Below are 27,020 nucleotides of genomic sequence, written 5' to 3' on the forward strand. Positions count from 1 at the left end.
TGACAACAAGCCTTTAACAGACGAGACCGGAAGTGGATTTGCAGCAAGAAAGTTGTAAACATCAGAGGTGAGTGTGCCGTCGTGTTTAGAGATCGCCGAAGTTGGGGAAGTTTGAAGCGGTGCCGTGACATGATGCCGAGCACACCTGGGCGTTAGCTTTGAAGGTGCTGCTTGTGGAGACGCTGCCTCTTATCCGTTAAACGGGGTGTTGCGTGCAGTTCGGGAGTGGGAGCGCCCGTGCAGACGTTGGAGGCGCCGTGGAGAGAAGGAGCACGGCGAGTGGGATTCATCCTGCGCCTCGGCGTGGGGATTTCATGTGTTGTGCCCAGCGGGAATATGGAAAGGCTGCAGCTTCGCCGGTGAGACTAGAAGGAAAACTGGCAGACGTGAGCAGGCGGCGCAGTTTATTCTTCTTTTTTTTAGGGGAGTGCACGTCAAAAGGGCTGGTCAGTGGTGAAGTTTGCATTATCTTGTAATTGTTGAAACGAGCAGAGAACAGGGTCCAGTTTTATTTATTTACTTATGTATGTATTTATTTATTTATTTTTACCGATGTCCACCCTTATAAAGTCCTACTTCCCTCCCTATTAGCACAATGCCGTTATGATTGCAGTCTTAATAAACCCGACTCAGTGGTCTGGATAATCTTCATAATTTGCTTGCGTCATTTCTCTTTTAGCAATTAACGTTTCATTTCCTCCTTTGTGTTTCATTTACTTGTCCATTACCGATTAATGACCCGTCTTGCCTCTTTCTTATTAGTTTCTGTCGCTCCGTTTCCTTCTCTTGTGCGCTGTACTTGTCGACATCTGGTAAGTTGATTGTTTCGCCTTATTTTGCCTCCTATGGCCGCTGTTTGTTTCTTCTGTGGTAGAGGGCTGAGAGCCGTTAAATCAGAAATAATAAGTGTAAGGATTTGCCAATGAAAGTGTTCTAATATAGCTAAATATTGCCTTTGACGATTTCTTTATCTGTTGAGTGAAACATAAAATCAACTGATGTGATATGATGTGGTTATTCTCGAGTAACGGGGCATTTTCTTAATATAGCAATGTCACAATCATTATGACATTTATATAATGTTAGTGCTGCTAGTGGCCTAAAGTGTTATAAAACTAAGCCGTTGGGAACTCCAGAATGATCCATAGTTTCCTTCAGTCGTTATGCGTAAATAAAGCCCCCCAGGAATGTGTTTAAGGTGAGTTTATAGTCCTTGTTAAGACTAAGGAGCTTTCACAAAAGCTGAGAGAAGAAATTACTTCAATACACCAAAAGGGCAATTGGTATAAGAAGGTCCCCAGAAAATGTAACATTCCAAGGGACACCGTTAGGAGCCTTATAAGGGGGTCTAAAACATGTGGCGCACTTGCAGACCTGCCTGGCAGTGGGCAGAGGACCAGCATTTCCTCAGCTTAATTAGGACAACTACGTATTACACCCCTCTTGTTACTGCAAAACGCCTACTGGATGATCTGACAAGTGTCTCACTAAGGGCCTCGTTTGTAAAGCCTGCAAATTCACAAAAAGAGGCCTGAAAGGTGCGTACGCCTCGTGTCTCGCAGTCGTCGCCATTTATGAAAGAAGATTTGAGGAACATGCGTATATTGATGCCAACTCTGACCCTTCTGTACACAACATCTCGGAGAAACTGGGAAATGACCACCGTGACAGTCTGGGTCGGCTCTATCATCCCAGGGTCGCTGCTTACGGGAGCCTCTTCAACCCAGAATCATGGATGAGGTAGCTGAGGAGGAGCCCCAGGCAAATGAGGGCACACAGAGTCTGTAAAGGGGTTGGTGCAAAGTGCTTTTATTTACGAAAAATGTTCAAAAGTGCAGCGCTCCAGTAAGTCCGTAAATAAATAATCCATAAAATCCTGTGGTTATAGAGATTAAAAATGTCCAATAAATTAATGCGATAAAAATGATTTTAAAATCCCAGACAGAATCTGTTCTTTAATTAAACCAACAGCAACAACATTTATTTATATAGCACATTTTCATACAAACAGTAGCTCAAAGTGCTTTACATATTAAAGAATAGAAAAACGAAAGACACAATTATAAAACAAAATAAATCAACATTAATTAACATCGAATAATAGTAAGGTTCAATGGCCAGGGGGGACAGAAAAAACAAAAAAAACTCCAGACGGCTGGAGAAAAAATAAATAAAATCTGTAGGGAACCAGTCCCCAGCAACAGTGCCACCGTTCTAAAAACTGATGTCCCCTCCGCTTACCCGAGAGGGGGTCTCTGCAGCCAGAGGCGCAGTCAGCCAACCCTGGTGCCAGTCCCTTGGCATCCAGTGGGGTGCCATGCTGAGCCTTGCTCCGTCTCCCATCCACCGCCAGGATAAAGCCTTAAGGCGGGAGCCCACTCTCCGATCACTCGGCAGGAGTGACCCTTGTCCCTCAAGTGCCGGCCGTGCCCTTCTGTCAGGGTCATCTTCCTGACCACCAGCTTCCATTCCGTCTCTTTCATTAACTTCCATCCCTTCTTTCCACCTCCCGATTCTGCCGTGTAGACTCCCTTTATGGAAACAATTGGGGGTGCATGCTGCCCTCCACCTACTCCAAGGTGTGAATGAGGCACTCGATTGACACCCTCGCATTTGCGTGTGAATCAGCCAAGCACAAGCAATCAACTTCAGAACGGCGTGTACCCTGTACCTGCATGCTCTGGGACTCTTGATTATTTATTCAAATTTGGCTTCACCACGGACCTCTTATCACAACAACACCCTTAATAAAGTAGAGAAATGCAGCCAAGCCTGCTAAATGACGACTTGCTCCTATAATAAATCTTATCGGTGAGCTGTTATTTGAATGTGTGTTGACGTGGCAAACATATTACACCTCAGAAGTGTTCACTGTAAGGCACAGACTGCATTTTAGTTCCCTTTTACATTTATTGGCTTGGCAGATGCTGTTATCCAAAGCGACTTACAAAGGAGGTTAGCATGATTGAGTAACATTAGGCTCGGGCCTGTTTGTTCAGCAAGTGTAATAGGACAGGCAACTCCAAGAATTAGAATTAGAACAATCTAGACGAGAACAGGCCATTCAGCCCAACAAAGCTCGCCAGTCCTATCCACTTGTTTCCTCCAAGAAAACTACTGTAACTACTGTAAAGCTGACTGCCATAAGTGGAGCGATGTAATAACTAATAATTTACAGTTTAAAAATGAGAGCTGGTCTCGGTACGACAGGCTGGTATAAGAAATGCGGGTGAGATAAAGTCCAAACGACTGTAGACACGATCAGATGTCTGGCCACGGGATGTGTCGCTATTAACTCCACGGTGGTACGACTTTGTTTGTCAACTCCCCTTTCCGATATCGAGGTAAGGATTCATTTCAGACACAATCTGAACTCTGAAAGTACTTTAATTCCTGTTGCTGTGGTTTTTCCGCAAGGACGCACAGCGTTAATGGCTCAAGTGATAGGAGAAAAGAACAAACTATTCTCACAACGTGCAGCAAGTAAACAAAGGAACGAAAGGCGTGCGAAGTCTGAACTTTCACCCGGAAATACGTAGGAAAAGTTCTGCAAGTGTTTCTAATATTCTGCCATTAGAGGTCGCAATTCAACCTGACAAAGGACTTTCTGACACAATTAATACAGCAAGTAAACTTAAACAACAAATTAACCAACGATGTAAAATTTCACAGAGCAAACTTTTTTTTTTTTTTTAATATTTTATTTGAATCATAAAACATTCCATACATGCAAGTCAAGTTTAACAAAACTGGTTTGAAACAAATCAAATGAGAAAGAGAGCTAGGTCAGCAGAGTAGCACGTTAATAAGAGTAAAAATATGTAAATAAATAAACAAATAAAGGTAGAATAGAAAAAGAGGGGAGAGAGAGTCCGCTTCCTTAATTTACCGTATCTACTCGCGTATAAGTCGGGTCTTGAAACCCGAAAAATCGATCATAAAATCAGACCCCGACTTCTACACCGTTCAAAAATATGACACTTAAATTGTTTTAATTTTATTATTATTGCCACACTTATATTAACTTCAGCTGTTTGTTGTCTGGTTCAAATCTTGTAATCGATATTTAACCTACTTCCTATTGTCCAGATGACAATGCATGAATCAATAACCAGTCTTAGTATTTGATCAATTAATCCATGTTCATTAAGAAATTACATTTTCATATGAAGAATAGTTCAAGATCTTGCCAATAGATGGTGCTAGTAACGGATAGAAATATTTTCCATTAGATGGCGTTGGTATACATTTCATTCGAGAATATTTGAAAAATTTAAGAAGTTGAAAATAATATATATTAAAAAATACTTTTTAAAAACCATGCTCTTATTAAGTTAAAAATTGTACTAAAAAGTAAAAAAAGTCTCTTATACATCACTCGTAAAATAAAAGCGTGGACGCTTTTCATCAATCAACATTTTCCAAGTGATTTACATCTTCTTGCCTCCTCTAATCTCGCTTCAGTTTCTCAGACACATCGAATTTTGTTGCAGAAGCTCAGTCACCAATTTCTTTCACTACTTAAATGACTTTTAATTTAAAACCAGCTTCATATTTTCTTCTGATCGATCTCTCCATCGTAGATAAAGGGATGCTCTTACGATAAAGGTGTGTGAGATACAAAAAACACAAAACAGCGCAAACATCACCTTGGAACAGTTTGGGTATCACCGTGTGGTCACGTAGGCACAATACTTCGGAAAAAATGCCAGTGTGCTCCGTGGTTGCTCTCTCAGGTGAGCGTTAGCATATCGTAATCTCTTGGACCAATAGCGTGAGTTTTCTGCATTCGACTTATATGACCACCGTGTTAAAATACCGGAAATTTATACAATAAAATCAAGTCCTGACTTAAAATCATATGAAAAAGTTTGGGAACCCCTCTTAAATCTTTGGATTTTTGTTTCTCATTGGCTGAGCTTACAAAGTAGCAACTTCCTTTGAATATCCAACATGCTTTAAGGACACAGTAGGATTTCAGCAGTGACATTAAGTGTATTGGATTAACAGAAAATATGAAATATGCATCATAACAAAATTAGACAGGTGTATAAATGTGGGCACCCAACAGAGATATGACATCAATACTTAGTTGAGCCTCCTTTTGCTCCTTTGAGCCTCTCGACGCTGTCCTCCTGTAGCCTGTGATGAGTGTCTGGATTCTGGATGGAGGTATTTCTGACTCCATTCTTCATACAAAACCTCTCCAGTTCAGTTCAATTTGGTGGACAGCCTGCTTCAAATCATCCCATAGATTTTCGAGTATATTCAAGTCAGCGGACTGTGACGGCCATTCCAGAACATTGGACTTCTAGGCGGAGTGGTGGGACTGAGGCTAGAGATCTGCACTGGCAATCGAAAGGTTGCCAGTTGGAATCCCGTAAATGCCAATAGGGACTCTGCTCTGTTGGGCCCTTGAGCAAGGCCCTCAACCTGCAATTGCTAAGCGCTTTGACTAGTGAGAAAAATGCTATATAAATGCAAAGAATTATTATTAAAGGAATTATTACTTCTCCCTCTGCATGAATGCCTTTGTAGATTTCCAACTGTGTTTTGGGTCGTTGTCTTGTTGGAATATCCAACCCCTGCTTAAGTAACTTCAACTTTGTGACTGATGCTTGAACATTATCCTGAAGAATTTGTTGATATTGGGTTGAATTCATCCGACCCTCGACTTTAACAAGGGCCCCAGTCTCTGAACTGGCCACACAGCCCCACAGCATGATGGAACCTCCACCAAATTTGACAGTTGGTAGCAGGTGTTTTTCTTGGAATGCAGTGTTCTTCTTCTACCATGCAAAGTGCTTTTTGTTCTGACCAAATAACTCCATTTTTGTCTCATCAGTCCAAAGCACTTTGTTCCAAAATGAATCTGGCTTGTCTAAATGAGCATTTGATACAACAAGCGACTCTGTTTGTGGTGTGAGTGCAGAAAGGGCTTCTTTCTCATCACCCTGCCATGCAGATGTGCTGAATTATAGAATGATGTACAGATACACCATCTGCAGCGAGATGTTCTTGTAGGTGATCTGTGGTTGTCTGTCACCATTCTCACAATCCTGCCTCTCCATATGCCTCTCCTGTATTTTTCTTAGCCTGCCAGACCTGAGTTGGTTTAACAGTAACTGTGCCTGTGGCCTTCCATTTCCTGATTCCATTCCTTACAGTTGAAACTGACAGTTTAGATAGATAGATACTTTATTAATCCCAAGGGGAAATTCACATAATCCAGCAGCAGTGTACTGATACAAAAAAAAATTAAATGAAATAGTAATGAAAAATGAAAAAAAAATAAAAAAGCAGACAATAACTTTGAGTAATGTTATCATTTACTCCCCCGGGTGGAATTGAAGAGTCGCATAGTGTGTGGGAGGAACGATCTCCTCAGTCTGTCAGTGGAGCAGGACGGTGACAAAAGTCTGTCACTAAAGCTACTCCTCTGTCTGGAGATGTTCCTGTTCAGTGGATGCAGTGGATTCTTCATGATTGACAGGAGTTTGCATAATGCCCATCGCTCTGCCACTGATGTCAAACTGTCCAACTTTACTCCTACAATAGAGCCTGCCTTCTTAACAAGTTTGTCCAGGCGTGAGGCGTCTTTCGTCTTTATGCTGCCTCCCCAGCACACCACCACGTAGAAGAGGGCACTCGCTACAACCGTCTGGTAGAACATCTGCAGCATCTTATTGCAGATGTTGAAGGATGCCAACCTTCTCAGAAAGTATAGTCGTCTCTGACCTTTTTACACCTCTGAGATGGCTTTTTGTAGCCTTCCCCTAAACCAGGAGACTCAACAATCTTTGTTTTCAGATCTTTGGAGAGTTGCTTTGAGGATCCCATGCTGTCTGTCACTCTTCAGAGGAGAGTCAAAGGGAAGGAAGCACAACTTGCGATTGACCACCTTAAATACCTTTGACCACTCGTGATTGGACACTCCTGTCTGTGAAGTTCAAGGCTTAATGAGCTCATCCAGCCAATTAATCAGCATTGAGCAGTGACAGGCATTCAAATCAACACAATGACAAGGGGAGCCACATTTCTGCACAGCCAGTTTTCCACATTTGATTTAATTTCATACAACTAAATACTGCATCACTAAAAATTTTTGTTCAGAAAACACCGCAGTACTCCTAGGAAATGAAAGACATACCACTGTTATCTTTATTTTTGAAAGGAGAGTACGTTATTATGCAGGCTGAGAGGGGTTCTCAAACTTTTTCATATGACTGTATATTCCTTTCTCTATCTAGTTACGTATTTAGTATTCAGTTAGTCCTGCATGTCACTTGAGCAACTGTATAGACGTGTCTCGCGTAAGTGTTAGACCTGAGGTTGTGAAAGTGCTAACGGCATTGGTCCTGAGTGTTATGTGGGTAGCAGTATGGGCATTTATGTTAGTGTCAGGCCCATACATTACCTGAGCAACGGTGTAGATGTGTCTTCTCCTAGCCTCATAATGCCAACTCTTAGTTCCATGGATCAACCCGATCACCTTTTTTATATTAACAGGATAATATTTGCTATTTTCCAGTCCTTAGGAAAATTGATGCAAATCTCTGTCTTGTCTGTCCATTGTGTTCTGCGTCTTTTTATCTTGATAGGTTTATTTTTCACGCTGACTTTGTTATGGCTGCCTGCTCCCTTAATTTGAATTTATATGATATATCTCTGTTTAAACCTCATGTAATGTACCTCTGAGTAATTCAGTCTTCTGTGTTGTGCCAACAGGAAACCGAGAGGCTCACTAAGAGAATCCCTCCAATGTAATCCTGAGGCTAAAGCTATCAAGTAAGTGAAGGATGTGCACATTGTTTGAACTGATTATAGTGTCATGTCTTCAAATGCTTGTCTCTCAGGAACAGTCCTCTGTTTTTACTCTTTGCTGTTGTAAACTTTCCCATACACAGGGGTGTCCAACTCCGGTCCTGGTGGGCCGCAGTGGCAGCAGGTTTTCATTCTAACGATCTTCTTAATTAGTGAGGCGTTTTTGCTGCTAATTCACTTGTTTGCCTTTGTTTTAATTGATATGACTCAGACCCCTTAGTTGTGTCGTTTTCCTTAATAAGCAGCCAAGCAATAATGAGACACAACGCATGACCAGCTAACCTGAAAATAAAGAAAGGTGAAGGTCTCAGTCATGTTGGTCTTCTCAAGTCACCAAAACGTCTTGACGGTGGTCTTAGAAATAACAGAACATCAACCGCCTGCTGTGGCAAAACGAGAGCAGCAACAAGTCCTGATATTCAATAACCGCTTTAATGAACAGCAAGAATTGGCTTCTCACTAAGAAACTGGCTGTAGTGAAATTGGCTGGAGTTTGATGTTTCAGCTTAGCTGCTCATCTGTCGACTCGTTTCACGTCTCATTTCTGTTTGGCTGCCATTTAATGAAGAAACAAATCAATTCAGATGGCTGAATCGTTCAAAACAGGGTCATTAAAATGAAGGAAAAAAGGAGTTCATTAGCAGTGAAAACGGATTAGGAAAAGGGTTAAAATGAAAACCAGTAGCCACTGTGGCCCACCAGGACACCCCTGCCGTAGAAGATGGACCACCCAGGCATTCCAGTTTGAGGCATCCAAAGGAAGTTGTGTGGTTTAATGAAAAATTGTATGTTCTGCGTTGGAAATCCATTTTACAATGTTTTTTTTTCTTTTTCTCATCCTCTTGTTTTATTTGTAAGGTGGTGGTGGTCCTTCAGCTGTTCCACATGAGGACTAAAAATGAAAGATAAGCAATATGTGTTCTGCTTATGGGAGGGACGCTTTTGGCCAGCAAAGGTATGTGGAGGTTTGTCAGCTCTTTGCACATTTATAACATCACAGGGCGATTCTGCTATGAAGTCAGGTTTACATTTTAGCTTTAAATGAACACTCCACCCAAAAATTGACCAACCCCAAAATCTGACAAAGTTGGGAATAGTTTGGAAAACATTTAAAAACAAAATACAGTGATTCTTAAATGTACTTTGACTTTGATTTCATTGCAGACAGTGTGAACCCAAGATATTTCATTTTTGATCTGGTCAGCTCTATCCATTGCTGCACTTTAGACCTACAAAACATTTCCAAAAAAGCTGGGACGAGGTGGTAAAAATCGATCCAGTAATGAGGTCAGATAATGAAATGATGACGTAATTTCAAACGGGTGATTGTAATCATGATTTGGCATCCAGAAAAGGCTGAGTCTTTGAGGAGCAAAGATGGGCAGAGGATTCCCAATTTGCCAAAAAATATGCCAGAAAATTATTGACATGTTTAAAAACAAAGGATTGGAAGGGATTGGCATGTTTGTCGCTTTGCAGTGCATAATTTAATGGAACAATTTATGGAATCTCGAGGAATTTCAGTTTGTAATGGGCAAGGGTGCAATCTGAAAATGAACACCCATAATCTCCGATCCCTAAGATGGCAGGCACTGCATCAAGAAGCGTCACTCATCAATAGCTGACATAACCTCAAGGGATTACTTTGGTAAACCTTTGTCAAGCACTAGAGTACCGAATTACAATCACAAATGCCACTTCAAACTTTACTGGGCAATAAAAAGAAGCCTTATGTTAACCCTGTCCAGAAGCAGCGTCGGTTACTCTGGGCTCGGAGGCATCTGGGGTGGACCATCACACAGTGGAAACAATCCTGTATTGTGCTTCGATGAATCTGTACTCCAGATCTCTTTTGGAGGAAGTGGACGCCATGTACTCCAGGACCATCCAGACTGTTATCAGCAACAAGTCCAAAAGCCTGCAAGGTCTGTCATGGTATGGGGTTGTATCATGTCATTTATTCTTCAGCCATTGCAGCACTGATGCAGAAACGTACATGAAGATTTTGGAGCAACATATGCTGCAATCAAGATATAATCTTCTCCAGGGACGTCCATGCATTTTTCAACAAGACAATGCAAAACCACAATCTGCACACGTAACAAAAGCATGGCTATGGATAAAGAGGGGGTGGGTACTGGACTGACCTGACCACAGTAGGGAATGTGTGGAGAATTTTGAATTGAAAAATATGACAATGACAGCCCCATACTATTGCACACCTTAAGACAAGTGAGCAGGAAGAATGGGACAAAATATCAAGTGAAATGCTTCATTGCTTGGTGTCCTCAGTGCCTAAATGTCTTAAGTGTTGTGAGAAGGAATGGCGACATTACAAAAGTACAGAATACTTTACTGTCCCAACTTTTTTTTTTTTTTTTTTTGGAATGTGTTGTAGGCCTGAAGTGCAGGAACAGATGTAAATTAACAAAATGAAATGAAGTTGACCAGACAAAGCATGAAATATTTTGGACTGATACTGTCTGCAATGAAATAAAAGTCAAAGAACATTTCAGAATCACTCTGTTTTTATTATTTGTATTTACCATACCGTCCCAACATTTTCTGATTTGGGGTTGTATGTACAGTGCATCCGGAAAGTATTTACAGCGCATCACTCTTTCCACATTTTGTTATCTTACAGCCTTATTCCAAAATGGATTAAATTCATTTTTTTCCACAGAATTCTACACACAATACCCCATAATGACAACGTGTAAAAAACTGAAAATCGCATGTACATAAGTATTCACAGCCTTTTCCATGTGCTGCGAATACTTTCAAGATTTACTGTATGTTTCTATGTGTGTATGTGTCTGTCTGTCTAATCCTGCCAACTATGCTATCTATTATATAGTTGTGTGTATGTGTATATATGTATGTGTGTGTGTATATATATATATATATATATATATATATATATATATATATATATATATATATATATATATATATATATATATATATATATATATGTGTATGTATGTCAGAGACATTCACACCAGTGGCCTGCTGGAGGTCATTTTGTAGGGCTCTGGCAGTGCTCATCCTGTTCCTCCTTGCCCAAAGGAGCAGATACCGGTCCTGCTGATGGGTTATGGACCTTCTATGGCCCTCTCCAGCTCTCCTAGAGTAACTGCTTGTCTCCTAGAATCTCCTCCATGCCCTTGAGACTGTGCAGGGAGACACAGCAAACCTTCTGGCAATGACACGTATTGATGTGCCATCCTGGAGAAGTTGGACTACCTGTGCAACCTCTGTAGGGTCCAGGTATCGCCTCATGCGACCAGTAGTGACACTGACTGTAGCCAAATGTGAAACTAGTGAAGAAACAGTCAGAAAAGATGAGGAGGGAAAAATGTCAGTGGCCTCCACCTGTTAAACCATTCCTGTTTTGGGGGTCATCTCATTGTTGCCCCTCTAGTGCATCTGCTGTTAATTTCATTAACACCACAGCAGCTGAAACTGATTAACAACCCCCTCTGCTACTTAACTGACCAGATTAACATCCCATAAGTTTCATTGACTTTATGCTATACTCTGATTAAAAAGTGTTCCTTTAATTCTTTTGAGCAGTATATATAAATATGTATGTATGTATGTATGTATGTATGTATGTGTACACACACATATATATACACACACACACATACAATCCGATCAGACTACGAATGCTATGAATGTAATTACCCTGATCTCCAGGCTGTTAAATAAATGATAATAAATTTAAACACTAAAATAAAACACAGAAATATTTTGAGCTGTATTTTCCATTCTGTAAAATCACAGTTTTCCAACAGCATTACAGTTACTTACCCCCGTGTTGCTTGTAGAGATGGCCGAGAAAATTTTTAATCTCATGTTTTCATGCAGAATCAAGTCAAGTCGAGTTGGGTAGCATGTACTGGCACAATGCGTTGCCGCACCCACTACATGGCAAAACAACTCGGGATCCCAGTTGGCAAACCCCCAGACAGACACGCAGTCTAGTCCTACCCTCCGAAAATGACCCTCCGTCTGCCACAGGCAGGTGTTACGTGGGTGACCCCTTGGCCTGGTACAGCCAATTGGGTCCCCAACAATAAGGATCCCATGAGCGAGGTCACCCTCGAGGAAACACGCCACATGGCCGTAGTGATGTAACTAACGCTCCCTCACAATGCAGGTAATGTGCCTCATTCGGGATTCCATGAGCTTGCAGAATGGAGCTGATAAAAGTTTCTTCTGTAATAAGCGTCTGTACTGTACAACAGCAGACAATATCAAAATGTCTGGTGGGGGAGTTCATGTTTGCTCATGTCACATAATCCATATGTGATGTCATCAATTCATATTATTTTCTGAACACTTGGATAATTTCTAAATTACTGCTAACAGAAAACACTCTTGTGAACTCAAACAGAATACGCTCAGGTGCAAACAAGCATTTAAATTGTCAGTTCGCCTTTCATTGTTATATTTACATCTATAGCAACGAGCCACAATTGGAGTACCTGGAGTTTATTTAGCAGCAGACCATGAAACTACACGGATGAATTTGAATTTCTGCTTGTTGTAGCATCTCCAAATGGCACAAGTATGAGGCATGGTAATTTCCTGATCGTGTGTTCACTCACTTTTCTTTAAGAACCTTTAGTTTTACATGTCTCTCGGTGAACCTTCTACTACTATGTGATGGCCTGTGTGGAGTACTGGGCTGGTAACATCACTTCAAGAGGGGCCCACCAAATTAGCAAGCTAATTAAAATGGCAGGCTTAGTTATGGGACACACTCAGGACCCACTTAAGGTTGTAGCAAAGGAGAGGATGAAAACAAAACCGAGTGCAGTTATGAACAACACTGCACATCCTCTCTGTGACACACCAACACTGAGGACTTTCAGGCGTTGAATCATTCAGCAGAAGTGTGTTAAGAAACACACACACGCCTTTAGCTTAATAAACTACTGGTGGTTTCTAGCTTATTCAGAATAATAAAAATATGTAGGCATAAGTCTTTTTAACCCTAACTCTTAATGCTTACTAAAATATAATGTCTACTTTTCTCATGTGCTTATAATACTGTTCTAATACGCAGAGATTACCAATTTTAAGAATACACTTTTTTATAATGGGAGTGTAATTGTTCATAGGATGCAGACATTATTTATATACAGATCTCTAAATGACTTAATCCCTCTTTCAATTCTAAGTTCATGATGTAAACAAAAAAAAAATCATCTGCTACTTAGCAGGTCTTACAATTAGATAAATACAACCACAGATGAACAGCAACACATAACATGTTACACCATATTGTTATATATTTAACAAAAAAATGTGAAATTTGAAATGAAATTTAATGTCAGTAAATGTATGGTTTGAATACACAATGGGAGGTCTGAAAATCGAGAGTCCACCTTATGAGGAGGACTTAGGAGTCATAGTGAACTCTAAGCTATTGACTTCCCGACAGTATACAGAAGCCATTAAGAAGGCTAACAGAATGTCAGGTTATATAGCGCCTTGAAGTGTGGAGTACAAGTCACAGGAGGTTCTGCTCAGGATTTATAACACACTGGTGAGGCCTCATCTGGAGTCCTGTGTGCAGTTTTGGTCTCCAGACTACAAGAAGGACATAACAGCACAAGAGAAGGTCCAGAGAAGAGCGACGAGGCTGATTATGGGGGATGAGTTATAAGGAAAGATTAAAAGAGCTGAGCCTTTACATAGAGGAGACCTGACTGAAGTGTTTAAAATTATGAAGGGAATTAGTCCAGTGGATTGAGACAGTGATTTTAAAATGAGTTCATCAAGAACACGGGGACAGAGTTGGAAACTTGTGAAAGGTAAATTTCACACAAACATTAGGAAGTTTGACTTTACGCAAAGAACAATAGACACTTGGAATAAGCGATTAAGTAGTGTGGTAGACAGTAGGACTTTAGGGACTTTCAAAACTCAACTTGATGTTTTTTTGGAAGAAATAAGTGGACAGGACTGGCGAGCTTTGTTTGGCTGAATGGCCTGTTCTTGTCTCGATTGTTCTAATGTTCTAACTAAGCCAAAATGCAGAAGAAGTGTGTTTATAAAAAAAAAAAAAAAAAGTTCACCCTTCCTGCTTCCATAAGAATTAAGAGGATACATAGCAGCCAGGTGCAGCTTAACTGTACAGTACAATACAATACAATTTATTTTTGTATAGCCCAAAATCACACAAGGAATGCCGCAATGGGCTTTAACAGGCCCTGCCTCTTGACAGCCCCCCAGCCCTGACTCTCAAAGAAGACAAGGAAAAACTCCCAAAAAACCCTAGTAGGGAAAAAATGGAAGAAACCTCGGGAAAGGCAGTTCAAAGAGAGATCCCTTTCCAGGTAGGTTGGGTGTGCAGTGGGTGTCAAAAAGAGGGGGGTCAAGGCAATACAATACACATAACAGAACAAAACCTCAATACAGTATAAAAATAATTTTAGAAGTACGTAGCAGAATTTAACAATGGATGACATCACATAATACAATTTGGATTTGTTTATAATCCTGAAAACCTTATCTGTCAAGCTGCCTCTCCCATTTGGCCATTCCACAGCTGAAACAGTGCTGGGCCAGCCAATCCGATGAAAGGAACTCTCTCTTAACAAATGCGCTCGATAAATTGATCATCAGCAAGTGTGACCACTTCAATAAAACCAGACGTTCTGGAGCATTCAGGTGTGTGCGAACACAATGCCAAGGAGGAAAGACATCAACAATGATCTCAGAGAAGCAATTGTTTCTGCCCACCAGTCAGGCCGTTTCCAAACAATTTGAAGTCCATCATTCTAAAGTGTGAAAGCTTATTCGCAGGTGGAAAACATTCAAGACAGATTAACTGCAAAAAATCCAAGAGCTCCATCTCTGACTCTACAAGCCTCATTTAGCTTGTTAAATGTTAACGTTCATGACAGTGCAATTAGAAAAAAGACTGAACAAGTATGGCTTGTTTGTAAGGCTCTTCTCTCTAAAAAGAACATGGCAGCACGGCTTTGGCTTTCAAAGCTGCATGTGAACAAACCACAAGACTTCTGGAACAATGTCCTTTGGACAATTAAGATCATAGTGGAGATGTTTGGCCATAATACACAGTGCCACAAACGCCTCAGACTAACTGGCGAGCATGGTGGTGGAGGGCTGGTGATTTGGCCATCTGTCCAACGGCTAAAGTTTGGCCAAAATTGTGTCATGCAATTGGACGATAATCTGAGGCACACCAGCAAATCTACAACAGAATGGCTGAAAATAAAAAGAATCAAGATGTTGCAATGGTCAGACCTCAACCCAATTGAAATGCTGTGGTGGGACCATAAGAGAGTCGTGCAGGAACGAATGGCCACAAACCTCAACGAACTGAAGCAACGTTGTAAAGAAGAGCGGGCCAGCATTCCTCCACAATGATGTAAGAGACGGATAAAGACAGACAGACAACAATGACTTCAAGTTATGGCTACTAAAGTTGCTTCTACAAACCATCCAGACGTTCCAGTCATGGGGTCTACTTAGTTTTTCATACGTGGTGGCTTCCCCATTTTGGTTTCACTTTTGTTAAATAATGACGTGGTAGAATCTGTTGTGTGTTGTTTTACACTTGCAGGGGCCTCATGCATAACGGCGTGCGTAGAATTCACACTAAAACATGGCATACGGACAAAAGCGGAAATGTGCGTATGCACAAAAAAATGCAGATGGATAAATCTGTGCGTTCGCCAAGTTCCACGTTCTTCCGCGCCATAAATCCTGGTCAGCATGAAAAGTAACGCACGTGCACGCGCCTGCCAACACTCCCCAAACTCCTCCCAGAATTATGCTTCTTTGAATATGCAAATCAATATAAATAGCCCTTAAGCTCAGCGTTCTGTGCAAAGGCAATGGCAAAAGCACAGGTGAAAATAGAAGAATTTCAGTGAATGCCAAGTGGAGGCAAAGAAAAACGTACTATTTGTTGGTTTAAGCAGTGGTATAAACAACAAAAGGAAGCTGATCGAGTGACAGAGTGTCGGGAGAAACTCAAAAGCTCAAGTTCAGAAAGTTGCACAGTGCCCGAAATAAAAAAGAAGTTGTCAGGTATCAAAGTTGGCATGAAAAGGTGAGTCGTAGCCCACCATCTGAGTGTCATACGAAAGCTTATTAGGGTACAGAAAAAAGAAAAACAAATAGGCACACAGTGGGGAAAAAAAGTTTGAAATGTACACTTTAATCACGTAGTTTATTTTATCATTAAAGTAGAACATCATAAACTTCATCTTTAAATCGTTTAATTTACTAGTTTCTCAAATCCCATCGTTACTAAAGTAGCACATTAAATGCTTTGTTTTGTATGTTTTCTTTGTGCTCTGTGTGTGAATCACTACGTGCTTCTTAAATGGGCTTTCTCTTCCTCCGACAGGACACAGAGTCCATTACATTTGCGATATTACAGCTCACTGAATAATTTAAATACTAAGATGTATACTTGATATCATTTTTATGATGATAAGAATTAAAGCATGTTATTAAACATGGGAACATGGTGGCGCAGTGATAGTGACGAGGTGGCGTCCCGTCCAGAGATTGTTCCTGTCTGCCACAAGATGCTTGCTGCGCCATGCGCAACCTTCGATGAAATTATTTATTGCAGCAGTACTGTCTCTGTCAAACATACTAATACCCAATTCCTGTCCTTCCTTTTCTTTCTCCAAGTAACCAATCGCCACACGATCAGCTCTGTAATAGACATTAAGCCATCTGTAAGCTTAGAACTCTGATTCTTCAAAACTTTTAAGGAACATTGAAATATCTTCATAGTACGTGTTTAATTATTCTGTCCATCTACCCTTCCAGTGTTGCGCCAGCCTCCGCAAGAATACAACGTGAGGCAGGAACAATTCCTGAACGAGGCGCCAGCTCGTCACTAGCGCTGCAACACTGTGTCGTCATATGTTTAATTATTAACAATATAGATTATTTAAATTATGTTAATATTTTATCTGTATAATGTAATAAACAAATTTTACTGCGTTTCATCTTAAAAATGGTATCATCTTCATATGTAAATACACACTTTATAAAGTGGCTCAGGTTGTGCAATATTATATCTGTATCGCAAGTTTACAGTGAGGTAATTGTACTTATAAGTACAAACAGTTCTACAAGGAGTACTTGATGGACTGATTGAGTGCATTTATAGTTCTTGGGATAAAACTGTTTCTGAACTGCGAGGTTTGTACAGGAAAGGCTCTAAAAATGTGCGTGGCTTTACGCCAAGTTTAGGTTTTATACATCGAGATTTGAGCGTGGAAGTTTGAGTACGCAACATTTTTGTGCATACACACCGTTTACACATCAGGCCCCAGATGTTTCTTTATTATGTCCTTATACGTAACACTGTTGAGCTCTAATTGGGGTACTTTCATTTTCACGTGACTGTATATACAGTACATGCAATTATATAGAATTTTCACATTCAGCAACACCTGCAGTTTTTATTATGTTGACTTGGTTTTCATTAACCTTACAATCTGTGGGTGGAAATCATCAATCTACTGTCTCTTCTGTGTGTGTGTGTGTGTGTGTGTGGTGTTCTTCTCTTTTCCTAATTACTGTTATTTTTGTAAATCTATAGATTACTTTGACATTGTGAAATGTAGCAGGCAGCAATAGACGTCAAACTTTCGGACCTTGAATGCAGTTCATAATGGCTGTGAGAAATTATATTTATAATAAATTCTCCTTCCTCTTTCTAGTGTATAAAACAACACGTTAAGGACACCGAATCAAGCCAAGATGAAATTGAGGTGGAGGTCCTTTATGTAGGAAAACGGTAAGGTTTGCTCATGCTGTTTGGCACTTACGTATCTCTGCTTTTAGCCATGGGGCATTTTATTTTTAAACATTACATATAAGGAACACTCGGTGGGTTTTTTTTGTTTGTTGAGAGAGTAGATTTTTCCAAATATTTTGCATTTTTGGTTAACTGTATATGCTGGTAAGTATTATTGGAGTGTTATTCAGAAGTACGGTGGTTTCATTAATATAAAAATACCTAACAAATAAGTGCAAAGGTGTCCTTTCATAAAAACGAGAAATTTAAGAAGTGCTACACGTGGGTTAAAAGAACGTCTATTATAAATGCAAGATGGGATACACTGTGATACAGGAAGCAATCTTTGAAAAGGATTTAGGGGTTTATGTTGATGCAACATTTTCATCAACTAAGCAATGAACAGAAGCAAATCAAATGTTAGGTTATATCATAAAAAATCTTTCGAATTTCAGTCAAGGAACATCACGCTTAAACTATAATGCACTAGTAAGAGCACATCTGGGGTGTTGTGTATAGTTCTGATGCCCACGGTACAAGAAAGACATAGCAGCACTTAAAGCTGTGCAGAGGAGAGCAACTCAGTGCATCGTGGGACTTAAGGACATGTCCTGCTGTGATAGACTCAGAGAATTAAACCTGTTTGGACTGAGTGGTGACCTAATCCAGGACTTTAACATCCTCAAAGACATTGATAAAGTCAATCCAGCAGTATTCTTTCAGCTTAAGGGTGAATCAGGTAGTCGAGGACATCAGTAGAAATGAAGGGAAAGTGCATTTGAAACTGAAGCCAGGAAGCTCTTCCTTATGCCGAGAGTTGAGGGACTCTGGAACAAACTACCAAACATGGAGTTGAAGCAGAAACCTTTACAACCTTTAACAAAAACTCAGATGAGATATTGGGACATCTTCGCTATGGGGTAAACAAACAAGCTTGATGGACTGAATGGTCTCCTCTCATTTGTGAAATTTCTTGTGTTCTAGAAGACGGCCTAAACAAAGCTGAGCACTGTCATGGTAAAGAAGTCTAAAATATTTATATGCGCAATCTCCAGCCTCCTGGAAAACCTACTTTGGATAGGCGGGTTTAGAAAATTGATGGACTGATATTTATATGTTCCACTGATACCCAAGTACAAAGTGCCTGTCCACTTAAGACGTCACCAGTGCTGTTTTTGATTTCTGCCATTCTGTGCTTATTTTAAATAGGCAACCCTGCCATTTTCTCTGCTGCTTGGTTTTTTTTTTTGCATTTATTAGGCATATGGCATGCCCACCCACTTTCTGAAAAAATTGGTCATATTTTCTCCAACACAAAAAATAGGCTGTTTTGGTTGTGACGTGTTAGATTTGAAAATAATGTAGAAAAGTAATTTTGTTAGTTGGTACGAGCAATGGATAAGACACCAGGAGAAGCTTTGGATTGATGGATGCTTTGCAGAGTCAACGATAATAGAAGTACTTGACCCGTGTGGTCGTTTTATCCTTTGCAGTAGCACAGCCCATCCTGGCAGCTCAGATGTGAGTACTGATGAGCTATCATTGTACTCTGAAAAATCTATGCAAGAATCTACTGACTAATGCATGCAGTGTGCAAGTGTACTAACCTGCCTCCATTTTAACCTTGGTAATTCTAATCAGTCAGGTGTCCTGGGCTGGTAACATCACCTCAACAGAGGCCCACCGAATCAACAAACTAATTAAACTGGCAGGCTCAGTAATGGGAAGCACTCTGGACCTTTGGACCCTAAGCTTTGAGGTTGTAGTAAGGGAGAAAGTAAGGAATATGGGTAATTTGGACCTTGCAAGTAGAAGAGAGGCCTGTCTGTCTGATGTCTCATGCTTTACATACTGTGACTGAATAGAATAAATGTGTGAAAAAAATTGCAGCGCTCGCTGTATTTGTAAACCGTTTGTACAGCATCAGCTCCATCAGACATAATATTATTAGCTGTCAGTAAAAGGGGTAAATGCACAATTCTGTGCTGGAAAGTCATCACGCTGTCACATAATTTGACCTGTCTCGCAATAACTAGTCGCGTAAATTGTATAACCACAAGGGGTGCTAGTGAGCCCCAAGCCATGGGCACAGCAATACCCAACACAATTCCATGTTCAAATGAATGTGTTTTATTTGACAAAATGCTTTCCACATGTAATTACCAAAAAAATAAACCATTCACAATGCTGCTCCTTCAGCCAAAGGAGCATTGCCCACTGCTTCCCGACTCTGACTCGATTTAAGAGAGGCAGCGGGCTTCCTTTTAAACTAGACCCGGGAACTGTTTCTAGTCTCCTGTCTGGGTCCAGGGCACTCCTCCCCTGGCAACAAACCCGGCGGTATCCAAAGACCCTGACAGGGCAGCATTTCTGGACTCCCAAGGACTTCTGTGAGTATCTCAATCTGGTCCAGCCTTAAGGAAGACTGCTACCTGTCATGTAGGGGGAATGAACTGCTCACGGTAAGCATGTTTGCCCAATTCCATCCATTATGGCCTCCTGGCCGAGTATGAATCCATCCTTTATCTTGGCCCGGATGCCTGTCCTTCCTCCCTCGTGCCTGCAATTGACATGCAGTGGCAACCAGATCAGTGACTGCAGTTGTCAAGGGTAGAGTCCCCTCAGAGCAGAAGTCGTGTAATGCGACCTCGGCCTTAGGTTTTTGGTAATAAAGCATACTTCTTAGAGGTGATATGTGAATGTATACTTTGAAATCCACAGAATGGTAATGACTTTCAAGGGAACTGAATACTTTTGAGAGACACATGTATATTAAAAATTCACGTATTTTATACATACTAGCCATGGTACCTGTTGAAGACTGGAAATAGAATAATTTAAAAATGTTCCTTGTGATTGTCCAAGGGAATAATAGGCTTAAACAAAAATAAATTTTATTTAACAGTCTGAGCAAAAAGAACACTAATAGCATATAAAGGAAACAAAACTTGTGGCCATCAGAATAACGGGGCTGGTACAGTTCAGGTTGTGGAGCTCCTTTTCTCTAGTTGCTCTGGAAAGACGTGACGCCTCCTTCCAGGCAGTCGTGTTTTTATAGCCCAGGGACTGGTTGCTCTCACTGGGAGGTTTCTCTGTACTGTGGAGGAAGAAAAAGACAAGACAGCAGTAGTGCCCCCTCTTGGCCCGAGGTGGTATCACATACCTAGGAAGAACTTGGGGGATGACTCTCTGATTCACATGTGTGATAGCCTTCAGCGCCTTTCCTCTGTATCTGTGTGTGTGCGTGTGAATGTCTCTCCACTATAGCTCCCTCTCTTGAGCACTGTTACAAGAAATACTCCCCAGACATTATAAAGGTTTGGGGCAGCCATCCGTATATTATATCCTGGCTGCAAAAGTTTGAAAATAATTGAACAGAGATATTCACAAGACTGAGTCCAAAACAGAACTGCCAGACTGGAGGTAAGATGGCGGTTTTAAAGGACCAGAGAGGAAGTGACATCATCCAAGGCATCGGAACCTGGTGGGATTTCCTTGGAATGGTCTGCAAGGAACTGAGAAAGACTGTCAGCACACCCCTGCCGCCCCTGGTCTGATATGGTATTGTCACTACTCAAGCCCTTTAGCTGTCTCTTATTTGCATGTATGTGACAGTGTGTTTCCGTAAAACCTGTCTCTCAGACTTGGTCATTATTTTTGAGGAGCCTTTCTTACCTCCCATCCAGAATTATACTTCATGCGTTGGAGTGCACCTTTCCCTTTGCTGTGTGATCTTTGTCAGTACTGTGTTGCTGCTTCCTCAGCTTTGCTTCTGCTGTCTTTTCTCACTTCTTATGGAAAAGGTGTTAATCATTCTGGCCCAAAAGTTTAGGTGCTGAAGTTCCCTAATGGGTCTGTAATGGCTGCTCCTAAGCAGACAGGGCTTGGCAGACTGGATCTCCGCACTCAGGCTCACAAAGAGAAGAGTTTGTTAGCTTTGACTTTCCAAGCAAGAGCATTTCATAGCTTTTCAAGTTCAGAAATCAGGATTGAGATGTTTTCAGTCATCTTGGAGAGTTCACCTTCCCTGAGAGAATCCTCAGGGAGTGCAGTGAGTGTCCAGTGAATATCCTAGAGAGAGAGAAAGGGAGCTTCTGGTGCATGTGGTTCTAAAGGAAGGTTGGACCTTCTCCCGATTGGATTAAAGTCACTTCCAGTGACTTATAGGTGGGTTCTTCTGTACATCTTAGTCGTCACCCTTTGAATTATTGGTGTTTAAAGCTATTTTGCATGTCTTCTGGCTCGAAATGTCTGCAGAGGGGCCTGTGGAGAGATGTCAGGTTACCTCTGATTTGTTATCAGATGAAGTCTAGCCAGATCCTGGTACAAGCTGGAGTTTAGGGTTTTTTGGGGGTTTTCTGTGCAGCTGTATACCTGTACACCTGTTAAATCAGCTTTCTTAACAGGCCTGGTGTGCCATGAAAGCCTAGCAGAATGGGCATTGCACACTTTGTTCTACAGGGCACAGTCTCTTGTTTTTAAAGCTGCTTGTTCTTTTTTTCTGGCAGAGTGCAAATAAAACGGAGCAACATCATTCCCCACAACAGGCAGACTTATGAGGATGTCTCCCAAGACCTGGGTAAGGTCCTTTAGAATATTCTAGAAGGTGCAGTTTAGGTTTACTTGTCCATTTATGTTCTTTGATTTTTTTTTTTTCCTTATGTCGCCAATGGCTTTACTAGTTAAGCGGGAGAGAAACTGGGCCCAAATCCTAATTCTTTTAGGATTTGAGTGCAATTTTGTTTTTGAATGGTGGCTTTTATAAACCATGAAGAGTGGGTTTTAATGCACGTCCTGATTTTGGAAAGCCTTTTTCAATTTTGCCTTTTCAGAAAAAAATCCAGACAGGCATCGAATATTGGATCTGTTTCTTGAGACTGAAGATGACAACAAATCGTTCAAGGGCTTTCCCATTGATGGCATCAGTACAGGTAGGTGGGAAATATTTGATTGCTGGCAAGACAAATTGAAATACTTGTTCTGTAAATGAATCTCTGAGACTAAGGTCAGGACTTTGGCTTGGCCATTCCAAAACATGAACTTTATTCTTCTTGAACCATTCTTTGGTAGAATGACTTGTGTGCTTAGGGTCGTTGTCTTGCTGCATGACCCACCTTCTCTTGAGATTCAGTTCATGGACAGATGTCCTGACATTTTCCTTTAGAATTCTCTGATATAATTCAGAATTCATTGTTCCATCAATGAAGGCAAGCTGTCCTGGCCCAGATGCAGCAAAACAGGCCCAAACTCTGATACTACCACCACCACCATGTTTCACAGATTGGATAAGGTTCTTATGCTGGAATGCAGTGTTTTCCTTTCTCCAAACATTTTATTTTCATTTAAACCAAAAAGTTCTATTTTGGTCTCATCCGTCCACAAAACATTCTTCCAATAGCCTTCTGGTTTGTCCACGTGATCTTTAGCAAACTGCAGACGAGCAGCGATGTTTTTTTTGGAGAGCAGTGGCTTTCTCCTTGCAACCCTGCCATACACACCATTGTTGTTCAGTGTTCTCCTGATGGTGGACTCATGAACATTAGCCAATGTGAGAGAGGCCTTCAGTTGCTTAGAAGTTACCCTGGGGTCCTTTGTGACCTTGCCGATTATTACACGTGTGCCTTACTCTTGAAGTGATCTTTGTTGGTTGACCACTCCTGGGGAGGGTAACAATGGTCTTGAATTTCCTCCATTTGTACACAATCTGTCTGACTGTGGATTGGTGGAGTCCAAACTCTTTAGAGAAGGTTTTGTAACCTTTTCCAGCCTGATGAACATCAACAACACTTTTTGTGAGGTCCTCAGAAATCTCCTATGTTCGTGCCATGACACAATTCCACAAACGTGTTGTGAAGAGCAGACTTTGATAGATCCTTGTTCTTTAAATAACACAGGGTGCCCACTCACACCTGTTTGTCATCCCATTGTTTGACTCGAATTTCACCTTCAAACTAACTGGTAATCCTAGAGGTTCACATACTTTTGCCACTCACAAATATGTAATATTCAGTCATTTTCCTTAATAAATAAATGACCAAGTATAATATTTTTGTCTCATTTGTTTAACTGGTTTCTCTTTATCTACTTTTAGGACTTGAGTGAAAATCTGATGATGTTTTAGGTCATATATATGCAGAAATATAGAAAATTGTAAAGGGTTCACAAACTTTCAAGCACAACTGTATAATGGATTGAACCATTCGTCCCCAGGGTGAAATTTGGCTTTTTACAGTCAAATAAAGACATAAATAAGTAAGATAAGTATGTAAATACTGTAAAAGATAGGGGGTTTCACCAAAGGTTTCTCCCTGTTTACACAAATACGAGTAGAAAGTTCTCTCTCTCGTTCTCTCTCTCAGGGCAGGCAGAAGTCCCAGAAAGTAGGAATCATGAATTTCTGCAGCACCCATGGGACCCAGCAGGTCTGACTCTTGACACTACATCTCCCATCATGCCCCACAGGGTTTCACAAAGCTTACCACAATCCTGGGATGCTGTCATCTAGTGTATGGGGGATAAAAAGTATACAAAATTAGGTGCTTTCCCTCACTACTCCCTTATTTGTCTTCCTGTCTGTCCTGTTTGAGTGTTTGGCTTAGCTGTATTTAGGCCTCAGAAACACATATTTGTAACCGACACAGACTTTTATTTATTTTTTTTCTCCTTATTCAGGTAACTGCATAGGCTTTCTGAAAAAGCAATTAAAAGAAGTCAATGTATCAGGCTTTGAACAGCAGACCTCTCAAATCCAAAAAATCATTTTGGATTTCATTTTCAGAGCACCCTAACGGCATGTGGGAATGTGCAGATAATTATTTTTTTTGAATACATTTATTCTACATTGCCCCTTCTTTCTCAACACACACACTTACTTGTCTTATGCAAATCTTTCATGTTCATATTTCATCTTAAACATAGGCTGAATGTGCCATATGTCAATAATGGTAATCATTGAGTTTTCAATCATTCAATTATTAAAAATGTCAACCTTTTTTCATATCAAATGATGATGTCCTGTCTCATGTGGTTGCACAGAGAATGTGATTCTCCATGGCTAAAAGAGTAGCTTACAGGAGATGGCAAATTGCATGTAAGCCAGGTGTCTGGTGAAGACGGTCAATTGACTTATTGTCCAAATATTCACCAATGAAGTAGCAGCCGAGCTCCTAATGGATGAGATGCATCCCTCACATTAGACCAACATCATATTGGAGGCCATGATGGGTGCATATATTATGAAATATGTCTGTTTGGTATGATTCATGACAAGAGTAAAACAGAATCAGACATCCTAACATGTTTCATGCATCCAAACTATCCTGCACAGTCTTTCAATTGGCCAACTAGATTGGGTGCCATTCCAGTGCGTCATTGCACTGCTTAGTGCACCTTCAACGGTCAGCGGGAGACTACAGTGCCATCTTGATCTCAAAGATACTCTGCACTTGGATTGAAACAGAAATGAAAGGGGGTCACATTTCTGCTGCTGCTGCAATACCGAGATGTTAACATTTCATTAGAACTCGTGCGGAATTTCATGAGAAATCAAGCAGCTGTCGTTCATATGTAGTGCCTAAAGTGCCTTTGGTGATTTATTTTTTTCCATTAATTCTATACTCGAATTAGTATGGAAGCATATTAGGGCCACGGTGAAGAAAGAAAATACGGACACAGTGAAGAAGAAAAAAACTATATGTCAAGAATAAAGTCGACATTTCCACTTTAATCTCGACGCTTATGACGAGAATAATATCGACATGTTGACATTATTCTCGACATTTCCACTTTATTCTCGCCATTTATGTCGAGATTAAAGTTGACATTTCCACTTTATTCTTGCCGTTTATTTTGTCAGTAGAACGTTGTACACTAAACTTAATCTTAAAATTAATATTTCATTTACTAGATTTTCTCAAACCCCATCATAACTAATTTAGCACATTAAATCCTTTGTATTAAGTGTTCCCCGACCCAGATGTTAATCGCTACGCGCTTCTTAAATTGACTTCCTCTACACGAAGAGGAGGCACAGGCAGCGATCAGCGCACAGAATATATTCACTTCATGATATTCCTGCTCCCTGAACATTTAGAATGCTAAGATAAATGCTTGATATCATTTTCAGGATGAAATGCATTAAAGCAGGTATTAAACATGCACAGTAGTGTGGTGGTAAGTGCTGCTCCCTCGCAGTAAGGGGTCCCCAGGTCTACGTTCAGTGTAGAGAACTTTATGGCAGGTGTGACGAGGCTCCAAAAAACTGGATGTATGAATGGGTAAATGTGTAAATGTTGGGTTTGTGATCTGGTGGTCGGAAACACAAACACAGAATTCAATGGATGTTCTTCTCAGTGGGCTTTCTTTATTGCATGCGTGCTGTCTCTGTCTGACATACCAAACCCCCAGTTCCTATCCTTCCTTTTTCTTTCTCCACAAATTAAAACTAGCTATAAACTCAGACCACAAAGTGCTCAGAACTTCGTTATACATGTTTAATTATGACATCCATTCAGGGTTGCGCCCATCCCAGCAAGCATTGTGTGCGAGGCAGGAACAAATCCTGAATGAGGTGCCAGCACATCGCAGAGTGAATACAAACAACACATACACTAGCAGGGTCAATATAGCAGAACAAATCCCCACATCCTGCATGACTGTGAAAGGAAATGAAGCACGCGGAGTAAATCCACCAGAAAAACAGGCAACCTCAAGGCAGGAAACACCCGGGACCCCCTTGCTGTGAGGCAGCAGTGCAACCTCCATGCCCCCACATGATTAATACATGCTTTAATGCATTTCATCATGAAAATGATATCAAGTATTTATCTTAGCATTCTAAATATTCAGGGAGCAGGAATATCATGAAATTAATGTATTGTGTGTGGTGATCACTGCCTGCACCTCCTTTTAGTGCAGAGGAAATCAGTTTAAGAAGCGCGTAGCGATTAACATGACGCAGGAAACACTTAACACAAACCATTTAATGTGCAACTTACGATGGGGTTTGACAAAATCTAGTAAATTAAATATTCATTTTAAGATGAAGTTTGGTGTACGATGTTCAACTTTAATGAAAAACTATGAGAATAAAGTCAACATGTCGACTTTATTCTCATCATACAGTTTTTTTTTTTCTTCACCGTGGCCCTAATACGCGTCCATAGATTAGTAATTAAGAACTTGATGAATTTCATTACTTACAAATGGTGAATTTAACCCATGTTTAGAAAAGAAAATAAAAATGGTTCACGTAAGAAATGTAAGACTTGTTTTTTTGAGAAAGAAGGTACCATGTAGGATACAAGAAAATCATTTTAAAAATGTCTGGACATTTCCCACTGTGTGCATTAAGCTGCTCTGAAAATGAGACCCCAAATGATTTTTT

The 27,020-nt window shown here is 40.6% G+C and overlaps 1 protein-coding gene across 5 annotated transcripts in view; it reads left to right on the forward strand.

Annotated features, from left to right (window-relative positions):
* The window catches only part of si:dkey-127k13.1, a 108,239-nt gene continuing 81,219 nt past the window's right edge, over positions 1-27,020 (forward strand). For 4 of the 5 annotated variants that reach the window (XM_039767132.1, XM_039767129.1, XM_039767131.1 and 1 more), the window contains exons 1-6: positions 1-67; positions 7,729-7,788; positions 8,683-8,779; positions 17,559-17,635; positions 22,144-22,214; positions 22,468-22,566. In XM_039767132.1, the coding sequence (XP_039623066.1) occupies positions 8,723-8,779; positions 17,559-17,635; positions 22,144-22,214; positions 22,468-22,566 (304 nt within the window). In that variant the 5' untranslated portion in view covers positions 1-67; positions 7,729-7,788; positions 8,683-8,722. The other variant, XM_039767130.1, reaches the window with a different exon arrangement.

The sequence above is a fragment of the Polypterus senegalus genome, chromosome 10 (genome assembly GCF_016835505.1).
Source record: "Polypterus senegalus isolate Bchr_013 chromosome 10, ASM1683550v1, whole genome shotgun sequence".
NCBI lineage: Eukaryota > Metazoa > Chordata > Cladistia > Polypteriformes > Polypteridae > Polypterus > Polypterus senegalus.